Source organism: Vanellus vanellus, assembly GCF_965231255.1.
Source record: "Vanellus vanellus genome assembly, chromosome: 2".
NCBI lineage: Eukaryota > Metazoa > Chordata > Aves > Charadriiformes > Charadriidae > Vanellus > Vanellus vanellus.
Genome location: NC_138906.1, coordinates 6,208,843 through 6,230,918, shown reverse-complemented (window position 1 = coordinate 6,230,918; position 22,076 = coordinate 6,208,843). Strand labels below are relative to the sequence as shown.

At 47.8% G+C, this 22,076-nt stretch overlaps 1 protein-coding gene across 1 annotated transcript; it reads right to left on the bottom strand.

The window, feature by feature from the left end:
* Positions 1-356: 356 nt before the first annotated feature.
* Positions 357-21,412, bottom strand: LOC309686392 (cryptochrome DASH-like; the record flags this gene model as incomplete). Its single annotated transcript, XM_082499048.1, has 14 exons — positions 357-1,051; positions 2,714-2,890; positions 3,885-4,004; positions 7,820-7,977; positions 9,048-9,107; positions 10,449-10,528; positions 12,262-12,351; positions 14,082-14,155; positions 16,213-16,301; positions 16,681-16,829; positions 17,714-17,844; positions 19,113-19,206; positions 21,047-21,219; positions 21,347-21,412. 14 exons carry the CDS (start codon positions 21,410-21,412, stop codon positions 941-943), a joined length of 1,572 nt encoding a protein of 523 aa, XP_082355174.1. The 3' UTR covers positions 357-940.
* Positions 21,413-22,076: the final 664 nt, after the last annotated feature.

Here is a 22,076-nt window from a genome sequence, read left to right as displayed (position 1 = left end):
GCTCCACAACAGTACAAATACGGCTATCTCCAAATTCCCAAATTCTTCCAGCAAGTACAACATTCTGCATAAAACCAAAAATACTTAAAAATGGCTGGGCAACCTTTTTTGACTGTTTTTTGGTGCTGAGTACAAAGTTCTCAGCTATGAATCGAACAGTTTCCAGCTTCCAGGCTGGTACCAAAAGCAACCTGGGTGCTGCAAGAGCTCCAGGGCAGTTTTCAAAACGAACTTAGGGTTTCTCCAGAGTACTGTAGGAGACAATTAAAGAACGTCCTCTGAAGTCTCACTCTGTGGATCTCCGTGAAAATGAGGAACAGAAAGTATTCCAGTAGCAAAACTTTTAATTGCACAATGATTGGTAGTTTTGGAGTTTTAAAACATGAACAATTAGCATAAGAAAGTTCACGGGAAAGAGTTCTGACCGAACACCCACCACACAAACTCTCTGTTGAGAGAGGCAGAAATTTAGCTGTAACAGCCGTAAGCACCAGTGCAAAGCAAGAGGCACTGGAAAAGCAAACACACCTCCCCCAAACAGAAAAGCCATGCCATTTTGGTTAATTAATATTACTTAGGCAGTCCCTTTCAACTGAAGGACTCCACAGAGTCGAGAGCGATACACCATCCATGGGAGTGAGACCCTCTGCACTGAAGGGCAGCCACTCTTGGAGAGCGACAGGGGACGTGCCTGGGAGCTCACAGCACCAGCCCAAGCGCCAAAGAGAAGCCACAAGATCCCATCACCACAGTCAGTGCCAGTACACAGTCCACAGCCTCTGAACATCCACGTCCAGCTCGTGTCCCTGGGAACACTGAAGAGGCAGATCCCTAGTTACTTGTATCATCGGCTCAGTTCAAGGAGATGAACCATTATCCTGGCATCTTCAGCAGTGAAAGCTCTCACTGAGCGCTTCTCTAGCACGCACCCAGACAGCCTTCATCGTACATCTTTCTTGTGAGAGAAGTAAAAATCTATCCCTCTGTCTTTGTGCTGCATTGGTGTGTGCGCCGGTCCTCTCCTGCCCCTGGGATGGGGACTTCGTGCCTGCTACAAATGAAAGGTGAACACTGAGATATTTACTGGTGCTGCAGAGTGAATCTGATCACGAAGCAGCCTCGGCATGCAGAAAAATGTGCATGTGGCACTCCTACTCCCAAGTTCACTAAAAAGGCAGGGGGGCCTGACAGCCACAGCTCTAGGCTTGGACTTAGGAAACTAGGATTTCTGGTAAGGTGTGGTATTTTCAAAGGTATTTTGATATTCAGGGTTTTTTGGGGGGGGGGAGGGGGAGGGGTGCGCTGGCTAGGAGAGGAGTTCTTCTCCAGGCCTCAGTAACATTGGGCCAACAGTCCCTCCCAGGAGTATTTTAATTTCACGAGCACAGTGTGGTAGTGCAGCCCCACAGAGCCCCAGCTGAGCTGGACACTTAATCAAAATGCTGCCTGATGGATGAGGTTTTTGGGGTTCAGGTTTCATCGCTGCCTCAAACCAGTGTCTCACCAAGGGGCTCCTTCACAGGGTCCTTTCTCTGATCTCAGATGCACTCTTAAACAGAAGGGTAATAATCCCTTCAACAGCATGGCCGCTAAACTTCCCACTCACAGTGAAGGAATCCGGCCTGAGAAATTTGGCACTGCACATTGGGGTCAAAACCTGAAATGGAGACATGCTTCATTCTTCATTGAACATCGTATGACAACTAAATTTGAGCCTCCACAAAGTATCCTTACTCAGGAGGAGGCAGAGAGGATGCATGGGGGAAGACAAAATGCTGAAAACCCCTTGAAATATGCAACTGTTGGTTACAAACATTTCTCTCTTCCCTTCCAGCTCTACTACCGCTGACCACACCCAGACCTACAGAGCACTCTCCTTCCATACCCATCTCCCTCAAGAACAGCAGCCCAGGCAGCAGACGCAAGTCTTGACTTGTTGCAGGATCCACATCTTAATCTGTCTCCATTCGAAAGGGGAGATACACCCAAAAAGCAAAGTGTAAGGGCCAGTTCCCATATTTACTGGTCTTGCTGACTCCAGTTTGGATGCACTCAAGTATGGTAGGAGTTCCACCTCATGAACAGAGTGGAAACTGAGCATCAACCTTGGCTCCCTTCTGTCCATCTGCACTGGGGGGTGGTTAGGTCAGTGGAGGCCTTCAGAGATACCCCATCGCTCCAACTCATATCTGGCACTACATATATCCAGAATGAAAAAAATGTGAGTAAGAAGAGCTGCCTATAAAATAGTGAACAAAACATGCATGGGTTTGTTCTTCAGCCCTAAAGCCAACTGGCCTGGCACAATTTATGTCCATATGACGTAGGGTGGCTTTGTCAAGACTGTATTTTGTGGCAGTCTTTAGTACATGGTACCCTCAAACTGTGCTTGGACAAAGTTCTGGATGGTGCTTGTTGGCCCTGGCGAGAAGATTGCTGGGGAATACACTAACAATGAACAGTCCAGGTGACAGGAGGTGGTACTTGGGCTTGTGCCTCAAACCTATTTAGTTTAGTAGGACAGACACAGCTAAATAACCCTGGTGGCACAGTCTCGGTGCAGAGCTGGACCACTCTCTGCTGTGAGGGAACGTGACTTTGCATTAAAGCATTTTTCTTCCCTGAGAAAGAAGAGCAGAATTCACAGCCACTCCTACATGCAGAGCAAATGCCTGGAGCCCTCCCACCCCACCCGAACCTTCCCAGTACTCACAGGCCTCTGGTTGATGTGTCGGCTCCACTCTGGTGCTGTCACAACTGGCTGTGGGTAGGTCTCACCGAGAGTTACTCCCGCCCGGAAGAGAGCAGCACTGCTCAGTGCCCAAGGGGTGTGGATATCTGCTCCCTTTATGCCCTGCAGTTCTGGGACCCACAGCCGGACGTAATCCCCCTGCAAACAGAACCAGTCCATTCAGTAACAATCTGTAACTGCTTCCCAGCAAGGGTTGTTCTTAATGTGAAAGAAAGAAACCTGATTTCCAGGTAAAGCAGCTGGTGTACTACAGCATGAATTACCTCTGTCAAGTCTTAGCACCTCCTGTTTAACCTTCTGCTGAGAATTACTGCCTAAAGAGAGAGACACTGGAGCTCCTCTCCCAGGATCCCTCAGCAGGCAGTGAGGGGAGACAGAGGTGGGTTTTTTTGTTCAGTCACCTGCCCTATTTAGGACATAGATGAAGACACTCCCAAGAAGTCCTTTTTTTCTTTCCAGTGACTGTGAAGGAAACTAGGGTGACTGGGACAACTGCACACCCACCTCTGTACTTGGCAAGATGAACCCCCCACACCCAAACCTACCATCAACTCTACTGCTGTGTCCCCTACTAGGACTAATTTTTAATTCCTTTCTAAGTCCTGAGAGGCAACACCGCAGCTTGCCATGAAGCTAAGGAACAGGGTGGGAACAGGTGAACACTGGCCAAGCACATAGAAAGGCCGATTTAGCTGCTCCCACCACTTACAGAGGATATTCAGAGGAGTCCTAGGTTTAATCTACTCTCCAGGACCTCCCGAGGTGCCATGTGAGAAGCTCAGTCTCTCCTGTCACTTCTAAGTTCTCTGAGAAGCTGCTCTATGCTCAAGGAAATGTCTGTGTGAGATATGAATGGGATGTGGCTCTTAACCGGAAGAAAGTGATGAAACACTAAACACACAGACCAACGGCAAGTCAGGGAGGCCGTACAGAGCACCAGCCTCTTTGGGCACAGCAGCAGATTGTAAACGTCATATCTTCCTGTACAACAAGGAGGAACCTGCCTGACTGTTGGCAAGGAGATCATAGAACAGTTTTTGCAGCATTATCCACACAGCAGATTGATCTCCTCTGTTCCCTGGAACTATCAAATATGCTTCACTGCATTGTAAAACAGCCAAACAAGACTTACATTGCCATCATAATCCAGGCCTTGTTTAATCATGTTAAACTTCCTGTTGTCCCGTGGGTCGTTGCCAATACCAGCACTGTATAACCAGTTGCCGTAATTGCTACAAACGTCGTAATCCACCTTGAGAACAGAGGAAGGAAACAGTAAGAAGAGCTGGGCCAGCCCTTGGTGAACCTTCTCTCCCCATCCACCCCTTATCTCAAGGGGAGAATTCCTTGCATGGGAATCAATCTGGCCATACTGGGGTAGTCAGAGTTCTCCCATGTAGCTACAGCCATCCGGCTCAGAAGAAGACCATGCTTCACAGCTGTGTTGTACAGCTGGGATCAGCTTCCCAGGCTACTTCACGTCGTGGTCCTTAGGTCAATGAGATAGGTAAAAGTCCAAGCAAAGTCCCTCTATTTCTCAGTTTCTTTCTTTTAAAAAATCCTTCTCTTTCTACCATCATCTGGCAGACTTCATGAAAACAAGCCCTAGCTTTTGAGTGCTCATATTCCAAGAAACAGTAGCCTAGTACATTTCAAATAGGAAAGAAAATTTTTCCTGACCAGTTACCCAGAGACCGAAGACTAACAAAATCATCTATGCAGATCCTATTAGGCAGATTGGAGAAAAGTCTAACTCAGACTGTACTGAGTGACCACACAGAGTGTATGAAGATGCAATCGATACAAACACTGCATTTTTTTCCCTGCTATACTCAACCGTCATCAGACAATAAGCCTCAACTCACAGGGACTTGGCAGAGAGCTCTCATGACGTACTCAGTAGGCTGAACATCGTCAAGTTATTGTACATCTAAACAAATAAAAAGCTCTCAAGGATGCTTATGTAAAATGGAGCAAGGCTCCTGAAACAGTCACAAATGAGAGCAGAACACGGTCCAGTCTGAGTGCTCTTTAGCTGGGCAGCATGGCTTAATCCAACATTAGAAGCTTTCCAGTTGCAGGACAAATTCAAACTTAGCTCAGGAGGGGAGTGGTGATGATAGCACACAGGGCGTGGGATCTCTGCGCATTCCTAGCAGAGGTGTTTGCATTGCGAAAGCGTAGCGCTGGCAGCTGTGGCAGAAAGAGTTTGCAAAGACACATCACTAAGCAGGTTCAGTGCTGATCTCACCTCACTGCAGCTGCGGCATCAACCATTCACACAGTGACGTTTCCAAAACCTCAGCCGCTCCTTAAAGTGGGGAGCCCAACGCGCCCAGCCGGCAGAAGGCACAGGGGAACGGGCTCTGCCAAGTTCCGTCCCCTTTCTCTGCAAAGCCAGCCAAGAGCTGGGGACAGGGTGATCAATAGCCAGCTATGCTCACTATGCACCAGGCTTCCCCTTCCCAGCAGCACTTCCTGCAGTCGGTGAGATAAGGAGGGGAAGAAAGATGCCATCAGAGGCCTGATTGTGTGATTAACATGCAGGAAAGTATGTGCGGGAGGTGAGGGCAAATCCAAGGGGGACTGGAGGAGGCAGGCTCATTTCCCCCTCAGCCTTGCCCCTTCCTGGCATTCTCTTCTGTTTGTTTCTCTCCCTTTCCTTGGGGCCTGACCCTATGAATGAAATCATAGCTCAGATATTCTCTGTTCAGGACACCAGAGGTATCCGGCCTTTCCTCTGGCTTCAGCGGGTTGCAGAGAGTTTGCCTTCGTCTCCCTGCCTGCCTTGTGTGGATGACAAACACCCTCTTCTTCACAGGCACGCAAAAACACTCGGTGGGCCTTTGGTGGATGTATCAGAGATGGAAAATGCTTTGTGTTCCCCTTTTGGAGGCACATGAGACCTGTTTCAGTTCTGTACTGGCCATTACCATTCTATAGACATATCTCCCCCCTCAAACTGATATCTCCTTTATGTTACTCTGGGGACGCCACCAGGTAAATTAACAGAGCTGTCTAGCGATATATCAGTGTGACACAAGATGAAAGAAAGGGACAGAAGGACAGGAGGATCAGCCTGTGCCATGCCAACCTACAGTGGTTGCTTAAAACCTACAGCATCTGGGGCTTCCCGAGCTGAAAGGGCTAGTGCAGGGTGCCAAATCCTGCTTCCAGCAAGGCTGGTAACATTCATGCCCGTATGAATAAAGGTAAGTAACCCAGGGAGCACCTTTCCAGTGTGAGACCTTCCAGGTCTTCCTCACTTGGAGAATAGGACATGGAATCTTCCAGGGCCCTCTGCGTCTGACTGCAAAGTGAACCAAGCTCCTATCTGAGGAAGGCAAGGCTGCCCGACTGTCAGAGCAAAGCCTCAATTTCTGACTCCCAACTCTTAATCAGCTGGTGACTCTGAGTACAAGGCTTGCCCGTACAGGCAGCAAGCTGCCCTCTCTGTGAAATGAAGTCACCTTTCTAACTGTTCTGAAAGCCATAGCTGATAGATGCCATCAAAAGCCAGATACTACAAAACATTCAAACTGGTCCCAGTGGCTCACTCTGCAGGACAGGCAGGCAGAGTCATGTTTGCAAATTTCTGAGTGCTGTACAATTCTTCTGGAGGGTCACTGTGTATAACATACAATGCAGTCAGCCTACAGGAGTTAGATGATCTATACTGAAATGCAGCCCCTGCTTGGCAATTCACTGCTACAAAGCTTAGGGCACACAGGGTATCAGCTATCTTATACAACCCACTGAAACTGCAAAAGAAGTACACTCAAGGTAAGACTTTCCAGCCCAAATTCCAGCCAGAATATGAAGGATAAGGCCACCACTTTTCCGACACAAGTTCTCTGGTGCCATGTGCTGGGGGCTCTCACTCTTATCTGGAAAAGCATCACTGTACGGAGCTACCAACACCACTTTCTGGAGGATCCTGCAGAAGTCCTGCACCATGTTACTGTGCAAGCCCACCACTGCTCACAGCACTGGTGTGAGTCACAGCAATGGGAAGAGCACCCAGATCTTCCTGTGAATCTCCACAGCCAAAGCCATGTCAGAACCCAGCATCAAGGAAACTAAAAAAAAAATATATTCATAAAAAAGCCTCTTTTAATTGCAGATAGTGGTGAGGCAACTGGGCTTTCTCTGTATCTCCAGCTTCTCATTGCTAAGAGCCTCTTGTATCCTACAGACAAGATCTTTAATATGAGGCTGATATCAGCCTTTTTCAGTCTGTACCATTCAGTCTGGTGAAGAACAAATGTAGATTCGCCTGTTCAACCTCAGTTTTCACTGCTCAGCATGGTGCTCCTGACGGTCTCTCCATCAGTATCACCAGAGATAACAGCAACCAAGCAAAGATGCACAGAGCTGTAGAGGCACAGAACCTGTGCCTTTGAACCAGGGACCGCCAGCCTGTTCAGACCTTCCTAGGGAGAAGCTATGGGGACTGAGGATGGAGGAGCAACCCAGCTATTTAACTGCACTTGCATGACTGCTCATTGGCACAAGAAACAAATTGGTGCTCCAGTTGGCAGGGAGGCCTGTGACTCACCAGAATGAAGGATGCCTCTGGCTGGGGTGGAGCTCTCTGGAAGCTGATCCAGCTATTGTCCATACTTGCCTGTTCTTGACTAGATGAGTTCCCTGTCCATCAATGCAAAGATGCTGTGCCAACACTGCCTTCAGTGGCCAGAACACATTTCTTGTTCTATTTCTGTGCTATCCTCCTCCCCAGCCTCTGGGGAGAGCAAATCAGAGCACTGTTAACATAATTTATGTTTGAAAATTTTCTCAAGTGTGACAGATATCTGGCTAAAACCCTACATGGAAGATCAAAATTATAATTGCATACTTCCTAGCTGCATCTTGGTTGATGGCCATTTTCTTACATGAGCTTTGGGAAGTACATACCATGCAAGCAGTATATACATGCACTTATATCAGCCTGAAAATTACTGATCATCTTCTGTATCCTTCTTTACTAGGCAGAGCTGTCCTCCTGTCTGTCACTCGGGGCAGGGAGCACAAACAACTCCAGATACATGAGCGGTTCAGTCTTACCAGCAGGTATTCGAACCATTCTGCCCCCAACCTCCAGTCCAGACCCAGGTCCTTGGTGAGAAAGCTGGCGACATTCTGCCGCCCTCTGTTAGACATGAATCCTGTCGCAGCCAGCTCTCGCATGTTGGCATCAACAAAAGGAACCCCTGTTTTGCCATCTGCAGAGACAAAAGACAGCGCTGGGATATGATGACATTTTGGGGCGCTCATAAACCAACCTGTGTTCATGCATTCACAGCTACCCAAGCAGGTAAGACAGTGCCAGAGTACAGCAGCAGGGAGAGATTTCAGTGAGGTGTGTCACTGGCGTGCAGCCACTAATAACCACTGGAAATTAAATGGGAAATGATACTGAAAATTAAAATGAGGAGAGTATTTGGCAAAAGAAAAAGCAAGGTACAAAAAAATCTCAGGCTGGAAAAACAATCAGGTGGATAACAGGGAATTTTGCAGAGCAAAACAAATACACACGCAATAGTGAGATGGGCCAAGAACAGGAAGATTCTTGACAGGGGACTAATAGCAGAGAGACATGTATCGGACAAGTCCCCAAGGGTTAGCACCTGAAAAGTAGAGGGCCTTGTCTATTGTTAAGGAAAAGATTTATTGTACCTTTGTGCAAATGGACACACATGGCATTGATGTGAATAAAGATATGTAAGTGTGTATTTCACTGATTCCAATACTTTAATCTGTTAGTCCTTCCCAATTTCAATTTGAGATATTATGCTTGTTATTCATGTGACAACAAAGTTATAAAAGCTAAAGAAAAGCAAGCATATTAAAAGGCTGTGGCATAACGGAAGATGTGATTTATTCTAAGGCTGTTTTAACCTTCTTACCAAAGCCAACTGGAAGAACAATCTAGCATTGATAAGGGCTGGTCAGTGTCTGCGTGACTAAACAGAAGGGACCAACAGGTCATAACATTTCCACCTGGGCAGGAAAATCTAACTGCGATGCATCTCACAAAGTGTGTACCAGCCAGACAGAGCCTGGCCATCCACAACAACCTGTGGGCCTGCTCCTGTATCGTGCTCAGTCTCGGAAGGGAAGCCGAGTATCCTGCACTCACATCAAACCCAGGGGTTGGATTCTTGTTTGGTGGTAATAGTTTAAATGACAGAGTCTGGTCATGCTGACAGTTCCCCTACGTAAATCTGAGTTAGCATTAGGGCACATGTTAGCATGCAGACATGTGGAAACCAAAAGCACACTTTCTACTGACCTTTCCAACAGTCAAAGAGCTGAAGGTCCTTTTTCCAGGGGACTTCTTTACTTTGAAGCCCTATTGAGGAAAAAAAATGAACTGCTAATGAAGACAAATGCTGATGCAGGCAGTTATTAATAAAAGCCTAGAGGCACCTCGTTTGACACAAGAGATTAGGATGAAGCTAGCCCACTCAGTGGCATTACAAACAAGCCACATTCCTTCTGCAAAGGTTTAGAGATGATCTGTTCAAGCGTTGCAAAGGGGTGTCTCATGCACAACGAGGATGCTCAAGCTCTAATGGATTTTGTTAATTTGTTTTGTTGGCGTTTCCTCTTTTTTTTACTTAAAAATGACTCAGACTTCACAAGTGGCCAAAGATGTGCTCTGGCCCAACCTAATATTTTCTTGTTTTATTTTACTCCAGGACAATATTTATGTGAAATCTGTTTCTGTAGCAGATACTGGACCCAGAATTACATAGCAGCCCCCGGAAATGCTTTGCTCCTGCAGTGGGGTAGGAACAGATGAGGGGGATGCTTTTACATTTGCAGGAGTCCAGTGGCAATTACAGTCCTCTACAGTGGAATGGAGACAGCAAGGACCAGTCAGCTCTAGCTCCAGACAGCTAAGTTTAGGTCCATCACTGGCATCCAGTGCCATCTGAGATGACACAGGGTATCCAAAACAGTCACACAGGCCTGGCAGATGTGATCCAGGCCCTGAGGGAGATGTGCTCCTCTGCAGCCACAGCTGGATGCCAGGCAGACTGCCCTAGGGTATCTAAAACAGTGCTGTATGCTTCAGTGTGGACAGCTATATCACACAGCTCATGCTGTGAGAACAGCTCACCCAGCACAGGCATCAGCTGTGGGGTTTCCTGACTACGTGGACTAGATATTTGTTGCTGTACTGAGAGTTCAGACCCCCATTTCAGGTTTAGAAACCTGCACATAAGTGACTGGGTCTGGAGCTGAATCTCATTCTGATTCCTGTGTAGCACAAGGCAGAAAGAACAGCTGGTGTCTCAGGATTCACACTGCTGGGTGAATTCCTGCTCTGACCCAGATTCTCTGGTGAACCTGGGCAAGCCTGAAGTCTGGATTCTCTCCAAAGGTGGAGTGTCTCTGGAAACAGCATCTTTACTCTCATTGTGCTGCTGCTTCCCACTGATGTGTTAATAACACTCCCCGTATCTAATCAGATTTGGAGTAAAAGTCTCAGTGTCTGCATCGTATCCAGCACCGTGTTGTTGAGGCACTTCTGTGCTAACAGTAAGTCTGCAGCAACATCCCAGGGTGGTGACACAAGCACTATGAGAAGAACATTTTTACAATACAAAGCTGACAGCCTCTTCTTTGACTTTCCCCTGTTGTGAGACTGTACCTTTCCTCTCCAAATATGGTGATCCATACACACCTCTTAATGAGAAAATCCTTTTGCCATACTTCAGGGCCACAAATCGAAAGTAATCCCGCCATAGCAGTTCAAACAGGACCCTAAAACACAAAGTCATATCTGTATTTCATTGTAGGTCAGATAAAATTACTGAATTAGTATTTTGCTTCCATAGCACCTATCATTAATACCATGAGGTTTATTTACCATGACCCATTCCAGGTAGCTTCCCCTGATACCAGTTCTTGCCCCAAACCTACTTATCTTGCTTGCACCTGGATGACTACAGTGAAAGCAAATTGCATGAATCACTTGGGAAGATTTCCTTAACTCCAGTGCAGGAGCAGAATTTCAGGAAACCTGTTTCTCATCTGTCCCTACTGGGATGTAATTCTCCAAAGAGCAGGGCCTGATTCAGCGCCACGCTTCCGCATGAGCAAGCATGTCAGCACATTCCTAAGAGCTTTGCGTTGATTTAAGCAATAACCTTTGTAAGGGACTTAAAGGCATCTTTCAAAACTGGGTTTACAGTGGTCTAGCTCATGAGATCAGGTGCTAGGCCTGCAGAAAATAGACAGTTTTATACAAAAGCTTTTCTATAAAAAGAGCTTCTTATAAAATGATGGCACCTCAGCCTCTGAGACCTACTCCAGCTCTCTGGCATATTGGAAATATTCTGCTTAGCTGATGTTTATTATTATTTATCACTTTAAAATGCTTAGATCACCATGGCACTCTGGCTGCAGGCAGGCTGGCTGACTATTAGACAGGAAAACGTGAGAATTTTCATTTCTTGAAATCTTTCCTCTTTTAATTGTCTCTGAAGAAAAAAAAAACATATACTCAAACAGGCAAAAGGTTGACATTTTATCTGTCATTTGAATTTTAATAAAATTGAGTATTTTGGATGGAATTGTTGGCAACATTCTGCCTGTTCTTCACCAACCATTGTATTGTTTTACATGTTGCGAATGTAACAAACCAATATGAAAACAAAGTTCTACAGTTTGCACAGACTTTCTGGTTTGGGTTTTTTCCCATCCAGGTCTACAGTTAGGTCAGCCTCTAACATGAACCTGTGTCTCCATGAGAGCTCCCTACCAGGCTCTAATTCACAGTGTACGGGCAGATCAGAGTGCATAAGCAATTCAAGGTCAGCCCAGGGATGGATACGCTGATCTCAGCTGTCCCCCACACTCCTTCAGGACAACCTGCAGGCAGGTGAGCAGCCAGCAGGGAGGTGAGGAAGAGCATGGGGGACAAGGCAGGATGCATTAAACCTGCTTCCCAGTCCTTTCCTCCCCTTTGCTGTGGTATTGTGGTCATGGCCAGGCAGCCAAGCAAGCACGGGGCGATATGCTGGACTGTGGCTAAAGGTCCTCCTGACACCGTGTGATTCGTACAAGTCGCACAGTCGCTGAGCCTTTTGGGTGAAACCCTGCTCACATCCTTGGAGTGAGAAACCCTTTGGCTTTTATTTGTAAATCATTCTTATCCCTTCTCATCTAGCCTATAACAACAATGCAGAGAGTGATGGTGCTGATGTACAGAGATCAGTTTTAAAAATCACAAACCGCTATTTCCCAGCAATAATAATGTCAAATAGCATTAATAATCTTTACTTATGAAGTGTCTAAAGCCTCTGGTTGTCAAAGGCAGACTAATAAACCCATACTGAAACCAAAATGCAATGCAACCCAGAGGAATCAGACAGAAGGCACAAGAAAAACAAACATTAATTAAGAAGAAAGTTAACAAATCACTCTCTCCTGTGTGCGAGATGCCAGTTTCCTTTTCAGAGGAAACAAGCCACAACGACCGTGCAGGGACATACCAGTATGTGCTCTGATTTGCCGCTCTTTCTTTTTCATACTTCTGGATCTGCTCATAGATGTATCGAGGTGAAATGCAGCCCAGCGCCAGCCTGAAAGCAGAAGAATGATGTACTGAACGCAATGCAGGACTGACAGTTTGATGTCTGCATGGAGGGAGTGGAGGGGCAGCTTTGTGTCTAGAGCTGTTGTCTGAAAACTTTTGCTTGGTTTGCAGTTCTGCCACTGACTCCCTAAACAGTTTCAGTCAAGTTGTATGACTCCTTTGCAACTCTTCAATCTGAGAATCAAAATTCTCCCCTTCCCAGCATATAACTGTTACAGAAGTCTCTAACCTACTGACATAAATCATTTTACCCAAGTTTTACAAGTTTTGCTTAAAAGACTTGCTCAGCTGGTGACCTAGCGCACCCATGATAAACCCAGAAATGGATCTCAAATGTCAATCTCTGCATCAACTGTCCCAGCTGTTCAACGGCCCCCCTTTTACTACAGATCTATTTGTCATGTGCCCAGGGCTCCTTTTCCTGCAGTATCTTAGTGTCTTATTTGAGCAACCACAGAAGGCAAGTGACTTGCTGAAAATCTCAGGCCGGGTAGGAAAACTAGGGAATGAAACCCAGCTCTGGCATTTCAACCCGCTGGGCTACTTCTGTTTGTTCCAAATCAGTGCTGTGCAAGACAGGAAAGAGCTTGTTGACTCCAGCGCCATCGCAAAGGGTGATAAGGAACAACTTTTACCTTGATTTTCCTAGAAATGTATTTTACTGTGATTTCCCACTAGGGCTCATGGAAACATTTGATGTTCTGATGAATTTTGGAAAACAGGAAGAAAAGGCCTGAAGCGTTTTTCCTGAATTGTTGACCAGTTTTAACACTTAGAAATGGCCGGTATGAGATGTGAATGACTGGCTGCAATCTGAACCAGTCTGATTTTGATTATCTGACAGAGGAACACTTTGGGGCAGGCAGATCAGGACTGTCTGCTCTGGGCAAATGGCCAGCTTGGAAAAACTTGAGTGGAGGCCGCAAATAAAGAACTTCTGCAGTGCCAGTCGTCCTGGGATCCCAAAATGCCACCAGGTGGAGCCATCCACTGCAACCATTAAAGACAGAATCAGTTGAAAATAAGAAATCCCGACCTGTAGCAGCCTCACAAAATTGTTTCACATTGCAATTCTGTCGGGAAAACACTCCAGATGTTCTCAGCATGAGGCTGAACTGGGTTCTGCTGCTGCAGTTTCAGTCCAGAATTAACTCTGCCCCTTCCAGCATCGAAGACTAAACCCCCTAATTAGAAGTCATCATATTTACCCAAACAAGAGATCCTTTTGCAGTAGGAATAATCAGAAGTGTCTCTTCACACCACAGAAAAACGGGATGGCTGCGAGGTGAGGTGACTTGCCCCACAGTATTCAGCAAACCAGGACTGGATTAAGATCTGCTCAACAGCCCTGTCAACGTGCTGAAGCTTCGCTTCTCCCCTGGCTACTCTCAACCACACCTGATATACAAAACAGCACAAAGCCAACAAGCGGTATCTTTCCAGTGCCCTGTCCACATCACTGCTCCCAGCACACTTGGCTCTTGGCACAGTACAGCTACACTTCAGCAATTCCTAATTGCAGGAATGTTCCCAGGGAACTGCTACCTGGAAGCATAATAAAGAGCAGCTCTGAGGCTGCTGTACTGCAACGAAAAGGGCAAAAAGGAATCACGCCTAGACCCCTACCCATGCCCAGTGAGCACCCATAAGTCAGGTAACATCAGTTTGGGATGGGAGCAGAAAAGGAGCTTCCAGTCTCACAACAACAATCTTTACCATGGTGCAAATTTGGTTGAGTAATCCATTCCCACCAGTCCATTCCGAGTCTCCTTGTAAGATGCAACCAGGTTCTGTGCGAGCAAAAGAACAAATGGTTTTAATACTTTACATGCAACCTGCTAAATATGTTTTCTTTCGCACTGGAGCTAGGGCAATCTGGCAGGGCTGGGCTCCCCCTCATGGCTGCCTGCAAGGATTACGGAGCTGCCAAATTACTGCCTCCAGTGCACAGGAATTAATCAGGCCAGCAGTTTTCATTATAGCTCTGGGATGCGTGTCACAAGCTATGCTCCCCACTTCAGCACATTTCTTTCTACAAGCACTGTGAACGTGGCTGTGCTGCTCCCTATCTATAACCGCCTGACTCTAGATAAATAATCCCCTTAAAGCACCAGTGGGACTGGTGGCCGATTCCCTTGTCCATGTGGCTGCTTGTTTGGGTTTAAGAACCACAGTGTCTGACAGCACCCAACACTCAGCTGCAGGAATCCTGATCACTGTTACTTCTGGACCACGCGCATTTACAGAGTGCAAATCTTCCATTTTCTGGTCACTCCATGAACAATGCAGAGGACATATGGAACCTTAATCTCTCCTGGATCCCCTTACCTGCACAGGTTACAACTGCTAAAGGGCTGTTCTAGCTCACCTGGGAAGGCAATATTTGTATAACAACAAAAAAAGAAACAGGTTTTTCAGCACTGATTGTATTAATGCTTGACCAAGAGTAGAAACTATGCATTCTTGTACTGTTTTTGGCTGGGAGAGAGTTAATTTTCTTTACAGTAGCTTGCGTGGTGCTACGTTTTGGATTTGTGACAAAAACAGTGTTGATAGCACACCGATGTTTTAGTTATTGCTAAGCAGTGTTTATACAGCATCTGCTACTCAGACTGCCCCATCAGCGGGTGGGCTGGGGGTGCACAAGGAGTGTGGGGGGGACACAGCCAGGACAGCTGACCCCAACTGATCAAAGGGAAGTCCCATACCATATGACATCACACTTAGCAATAAAAGCTGGGGGAAGAAGGAGGAAGGGGGGAATGTTGGGAGTTACAGAATTTGTCTTTCCAAGTAACGGTTATGCATGATGGAGCCCTGCTTTCCTAGAGATGGCTGAGCATCTGCCCACTGATGGGAAGTGGTGAAAGAACTATTTTGCTTTGCTTGTGCATGTGGCTTTTGCTTTATCTATTAAACTGTCTTTGTCTCAACCCAGGAGTTTTCTCACTTTTACCCTCCTGAGCCTCTCCCCTGTCCCAAGCTGGGGGAGTGAGCGAGTGGCTGCGTGGGGCTAAGCTGCCCGCTGGGGTTACACAATGTTCCTCAACAGCATGGGAATGCAGGAACTTCTGTAAGACGGTGGAAAGGAAAGAATCCCCTGGGAGCTGTGCCAGTGAGTGCATTGAACACAGCACACTTAACCCATCTCAGCTGGAGAGATGCTAACCCCTTTATCCCCAAAGCTGCACAGGGTCTGATGCTGTTGGAAATCAGCATACATGTCTTCATCTAAATTCACACAAGGCAAATTTAAGGCAATTCCTCAAAACAGTTCAGGAAAAAGATCAAATATGGTCAGGATGCACAGACAAAATGCAGTCAGCAGCAGCTTCACTCCATCAAAGCAAGGGAGCAAGAAGTAGCTGTAATTACTGGCTGCAAGTTTTTAAACCAGACTACTGGGAACCTCCTACTATTTTTAACTGTGGGCAGCAGCTTGGGTCAGTTGTTCCTCACCCCAATTCCAACTGCAGCCCTTCAGGCCACTTTTCACTCCTCCAAAATGGAGGAACTACATTGCTAATGACATGGGACAGGAGAGTAGAAAGGGAAAACCAAGGTAAAAGGAGCTAAAAAAAAAGCCCCAATTCCCAAAAGCTGATGGAAAAAAAGAACTAAGAGGGATGGCAACTAAACTAGGTTCCTAAGTATTTGGCTCACATTCCCAGTTCCTGGATGACTTCTTATTGATTTAGTTTGTCTCTCTGAAAAACTGAAATAATGCTTTGTAAAGTGTTATACAGGCACTAAGGAAATATTATTAGGAAGTGAAATTGCAGCCTCACCCACTTGCACAGCCGTATGTACAAGGGGGAGGATGTAGACAAGGAAATGTATGAGTTACCGTGTCCCAAAAATAATACTGCAGTCTCATTAAAGCCTGGGTCTCTCCTCCACTGCAGGGGAAGGCTGTTCGTGGATCAGTCACAGGATCTGCCACAGAAAACACCATCACCTTGTTACCCACCTTGGAAAGCATTTCAAAATGTAGGGAGCTTAAAATCTAGAGATGTTCAGCGGTAGGGATGTCTGCTTTGGGGATATAAAAGATTGTGCCTTGGTCTCCCTTTAAAACAAGGGCCACATCACACATATTAAAAATTGTTAACTAAGAGGATGTTTTCTACCCAGCTGCAGGGCAGCTCCTCCACACAGGGAATTTACCTTCATTTGCTGTATGAGTGAACAGAGGGTTAGTTACAGTTTGAAGGGCAACCACTGCCTTTGGGAGGTCTCCATGTTTTTGAGTCTCAGTAAGACATATCTCTAAGTAGGACTTTATGGTAGTAACTGCCAAATTAGGTTTTCTTACCCTTCTGTCCCAAGTCCTCCATTGTAGGGATACACCCTTCTTCCACCCCTGGAGCCAGAGGCTTTAGCTGATCTGGCATGCGCAGGGTTGGCCGGACCTTCACTCCAGATTCCACCGCTTTTCGGAAATGGGTGTAGACATCGGGCAACCTGCACAGATTACAACGCACTCAGATCTCCACAGGATGGCTACCCTGGCCCCTCCACACAGCACCATATAGATTTGGCAGGTGGAGGGTTAGCTTTCCAGGCTGCACTTTCCTGAGGGCAGAGCACCTAATGCATGTTTGTACAGTGCCTGGCACAATAGAGGAAGATGCCCCTGGGGCTAGCAGCAACCAGGAGTTCAGTTCTTTAGCCAATTTCTTTCTGCTTCTGATGCAAATTGTGCCTTTTCAATTGAAGGTGTGTCCTGATGGGGCAATCCAGGAGGGTCAGATTTATCTCACCTAACTTCTGATTACCCACAAGGCTGAACTCAGTGTAAAAATTTGCAACCTCCTGCTGCCTTTCCAGTCAATGGTGAGAAACAGGCATTTTTATGGCCTGACTCTTTTGCCATATTTTATATATTTTCTAAAGAATACCATGAATCACTCAACTCCATCAACTACACCTCAAGTGACTATTGAGGGAGCCATGATGAGTACACACACAAAGGGCTACTGTCACAGGCATTTAGCCAGATGGGGTAATGGAGCAATCCAGCTGAATGTCACAAGGACTCCAGGCACTGCAGACTGAGTATCCAAACTATGCTGGTGGAAGGGCAAAGAGAAATCAGTCCCTCAATAAATGGTCAAACAAACCCCTCGGCTTTATGCATTGAAGCGTAAATCCTACTAGTACAGAGGGATGAATATGGCCCCTCCCCTTGATGTGTATGAGCACGACAGCACTGTTCCATAAATGCAGATGGGCTAATGGGTCCCTTCCCTGTAAGACCGAATGACCAAGATCCCTCCTGAGCAGTTCAGTGGAGTGAGAAACAAATGGGACATTGGAGGAGTGAGTGATACCATGGAGCAGCCCACCTGGCAATAGGCCTGAAGGGAAGATCATCGCGATGATACAGCGTGGATGCCCAGAATGTCTGGATCTTCACCCCGTGCTGACTGCACACCTGGCACAGCCCCTTCTCCACATCCAGCTCCTCCTGTGTGGCCTAGCAAGAACAAAACACAATGAGGCCATGGCTGCATGGCCTCAGCTCCCACATGCACACAGACCCTGGTCCCTGGGCTTGCCCTCCTCCCTCATCTCCACTTCTAGCTTCATCCCTTTAGAGAGGTGCACACAATCTCTAAGTATTTATTCCCTTCTGCCAAACCCTACAATTGTTTACACTCTCCATTAGTAGTGCCAATGCCAGAATAAGGAATGCCTTGATGTAGGATGTTGCATATCTTTTAAGTTTGCATGGACTGGAAAGGTGGCTGGACAAGTATATGTAAAAGAAACCCACTGAGGGTTATTGAATATCAGGAAGCATTGCTGTTTCAAGAAGTCCTTGAGCCACAGATTCTTGGAGGCTGGGAAAGTATTCAGGGGACTTATCTTTACAAATTTGTCCTGCTCCTGTGGTCTTCCCTGGGCATCTGTTATTGGTCACTGTCAGGAAAAAGGCTACAGAGTTAGATGAGGCCTTTTGGCTCATTCTCTGTAATTGTTCTTAGTGCTGCATGGATTAAGGCACTATGGGATGTGTGGATTGTCAAGTTACAGGGGTCTTAGGCCTCACAGCAGGAATACCTATAGTGCAGGTCACAGAGTGATTCCTGCATTAGACAGTTCTGAGGTCCAGGCTCTGCTAATACTGAGTGCATCTATGTACATATATCCATATGTGTGTGTGTACTCCAGGCCCAGTGGTTTGGATCCAGAGCCCTCCATTGAATTCAGCAGGCTCTGGATCAAACCACTTAGTTAACTCAATGAAGACAGGTCAGTGACACGCCAACCCCGTCAGCAGTGCAGGACCAGACTTGTGTTTCGTTCTTCAACACACTGGTGGGCAACAGCCTAAGTATGGGTGCTGTCAACTCACCATGGGCCTTTTCTATAGTCGATACAATATGCCCCCTGGCAGCTAGCGCTCTGTGCAAGGAAGGCGCCAGGAAAAGGCAGCTTGATGCAAACAGGAGGAGAAATGGACTCAGCTGACCTAAAATGCCAGTTGCCAGAAACTCCTCTTCTGAAGACACAGCACTTGCAAGTGATCAATCACAAACAGCTGCTGTCATCCAGCAAGGACTCCCACCCAGACATCTACACTATCCCCATCCCAGGAGCTAGCCAGTTTCCCCAAGATTAACAATCCCACAGACAAGAAAGGCTCTGAACACACAGGATCTGCATCACCATTTGGTTGTGGAAGAAACCTCCGCAACCTAATTTTATCTTTTAACAGTGTCACTCAAATATTTCCCTTACCTCTTCATGGAAAGCCACAGCACTGACGGAGCCCAACTGAGTAATCAGATCACAGACCACATCTTCCGGCTTCCCCTTCCTCACCACCAGGGTACTGCAAACACAAAATATTGGCCTGAATTAGGTTTGATGTTGTTGTTATTTATGTGTACAGGAGGCCCTAGTTCTGGCCCAGGCACCCATGTACTAGTTCTCTGCAGGGCACGGACAGCATGTGGAGTCAGACAGACAGGATTTGACAAGCCTACATTTTTTAGGACCGACTGAACAGTCTGTAAGCCTCTGGGGCTGAGTGTGTGTCAAACACATTCCTACCACCCTGGATGCCTTAGAAAGGATGACTGGGCAGAAAGCCAGGCTGTTACCTAAAAGTAAATCTGTCAGATCTGTTCATTCTCACACAATGAGGTTGAGATTCAAGAACTGATTCCTCTTTCAATCCCCTTCACAGGTAGTGGTGGCCTGTGGGCAGACCTCTCTCCACTTTCATGTGGGAGTATTCAGAGTAATTCTTTCCTCTGAATGATCCGTGTTTGTAAGAGTCAACAAAACTTCCCTCCCACCTTGCAAACTCACCAACTGCCCAGCTGTGTACCTGGGCCTCCAGACCAAGAGAGAAGCTGTGGTAAGAAAGTTGGTCAGAGGTGTGTGCAGAGTTCTGTGAGAAGCCTCATACGTGACTTTGTCCCTTTACCTGTCTCTCTCTCTCTCTCTCTCTCACACACACACACACACACACACATGCTACTGCATCATCTAAGAGAGGCTTGTGCTGGAGAAGAATTTCTTGATTGGGTAACACTGATTTTGCCAGAATAATTTAAAGTGTAACTGAAAAGTTTCTTCAAAGATGGACTGGGTCTGAAAAGGGTAGGAGCAAGGGGTGCTGCTGAGAGAGCTGTTCCCCTTATTTCCCACAGAAAAGCAGAGACCAAGCTGCCTACTGGGAACACCACAGGTTGGACATGGAGATTTTTTGTCTACCACTGCATTTAGAAGATATTCATGGTTGTGGAAACGGAGCCTAGGTCTTAGTGTGGCTCTTCACAACTGCACATCTCTCACTGCAGAAGACCGATCTCTTATCAGCCACTGACAACAGCACAGCAGCATTCAAGCAACTCTGAATCTGTTCACTGCAGGGTGTGGGTGCAGACACCCACCGATCAGTTCTTTCAGTCACCTATAACATTCACTGTCTGCACTGCCCACTCCGTGCTGCAAACCCAGAACCTTCCTCTTGCCTCTACTACCACTGTTATCCTGCTCGGGGAGAAGACAGGCTGGCTGATGCTTCTGCTATGCAAAGCCAGGTGTTATCTGGTAATGGGATTCTTCAGCATGTAGACCTGCAGGCCCTGGTCTACCCCAGTTATGATTTCTAAAGGCATAATGAAGGAGGAATGCCTGAAGACCCCCTTCCCACAGTGTAGTCTACCAAAGACATTGGGTTTAGCAGGACAGGGCAGGAGCAAACTTAACTCTCCAGTCTCACAAGCCAGGATCCATGTTGGTCTGTCTCAAGCCAACTCCTAGGGCAAACTCACTAGGGACAAGGAAGGACACATGGCACAGTGGCTAGTGTCACTGTCTGCATCTCAGAAGACTGTTGTTCATGTCTCCAGCTGTCAGCACTCCACGCAAAGAGCTCAAGGCTGGCACTCATCTGTGGCATCTGAGTTCAAGAAAGCAAAAACCCACACGGCACGCAGCCTGGATGGCTCTTCACTTCCTTGCAGATGCCACAGTAGGTCATCTGAATAGGGGTTATGTATGGGACCTGACTGTATCTAACAGAAGGGTTGTGGCTCTCCCATGAGTCATCATCAGAGCCCGGAGTATCTGCACGATTTCACTCACAGCACAAATATGTGTTGAAAAAGAGAAAGAAAATACAAACAGACGTGTTATTTGCACCATGCTTTCTCAACTACCTTCCTTTTCTCTTGAGCGTTTCCCTTAGATCCTTCACGCTTTCCAGCAAAAACCTGAGCCGATGAGGCCCTGTCTTCGGGAAGCCGTAGCAGTGGGTGCCCAGGTAGTGCCGTGGGTCGAAGCAGTAGAGGGGAATAACGAAATCTGCATTGCTCTGAGCCCAGTGGAGCACCTGGAAGCGGAGAGAGGGCCATGGCAGCTCCCAGGGGGGCAGGATGCAGCGCGCACCTCCACCCAGCCCACCCAAGAGCGGGTTTATTTCTAAAGAAATACCCGGGGGGTGGCCGGCCCGGCCCTACCTGGTTATCGTGGGCGCGCAGGTCGCAGCGCAGCAGACAGATGGCCGTCCTCGCCGCCCCCGACATGGTGCCTCGATGGGGCCGGTCCCGCCTCAGCGCAGCCCGGCTCCGTCCTCCCTCAGCTCGGTTCCCTCAGCCCGGCCCGGCTCCGTCCTCCCTCAGCCCGGTCCCTTCAGCTCGGCCCGGCTCCGTCCTCCCTCGGCTCCGTCCTCCCTCAGCCCGGTCCCCTCAGCCCGGCCCGGCTCTGTCCTCCCTCAGCCCAGCCCGGTCCCCTCAGCCTGGCCCGGCTCTGTCCTCCCTCAGCCCGGCCCAGCCCCCTCAGCCCGCCCCGTTCCCGCCTCACCGCCCCGCTTCCCCCTCAGCCCTCTCCCGCCGAGGAGGAGCCGTCCCGCCCCCGGCTGCCTGCGGCCGCCTCCCACAGCCTCCCTGTGGGCCCGTGGGGCGGGCAGGTCCCGTTTCGTGCCCCGGGAGGGCGGCGGGTGCGGGGCGAGCCCTCAGCGGCGTCGGTCGGGGCTGTGTGGGCGCAGAGGAGGCGGCGGGGCAGGAGGCCCGTTTCCCTTGGCCTTTGCGTGGCAGCCTCTCACCAGAGCCCTGCCCAGGCCAGTCACACTTATTGCTGGATTTGTGGTTTGTTCGTTGTTTTGGGTTTGGTTTTTTTTTTTTAACCTCGGTAATCTCTTTATCTTCCACATAACAGCAGCGTGGGAGCCACCTCACAGCAGCTCACGCC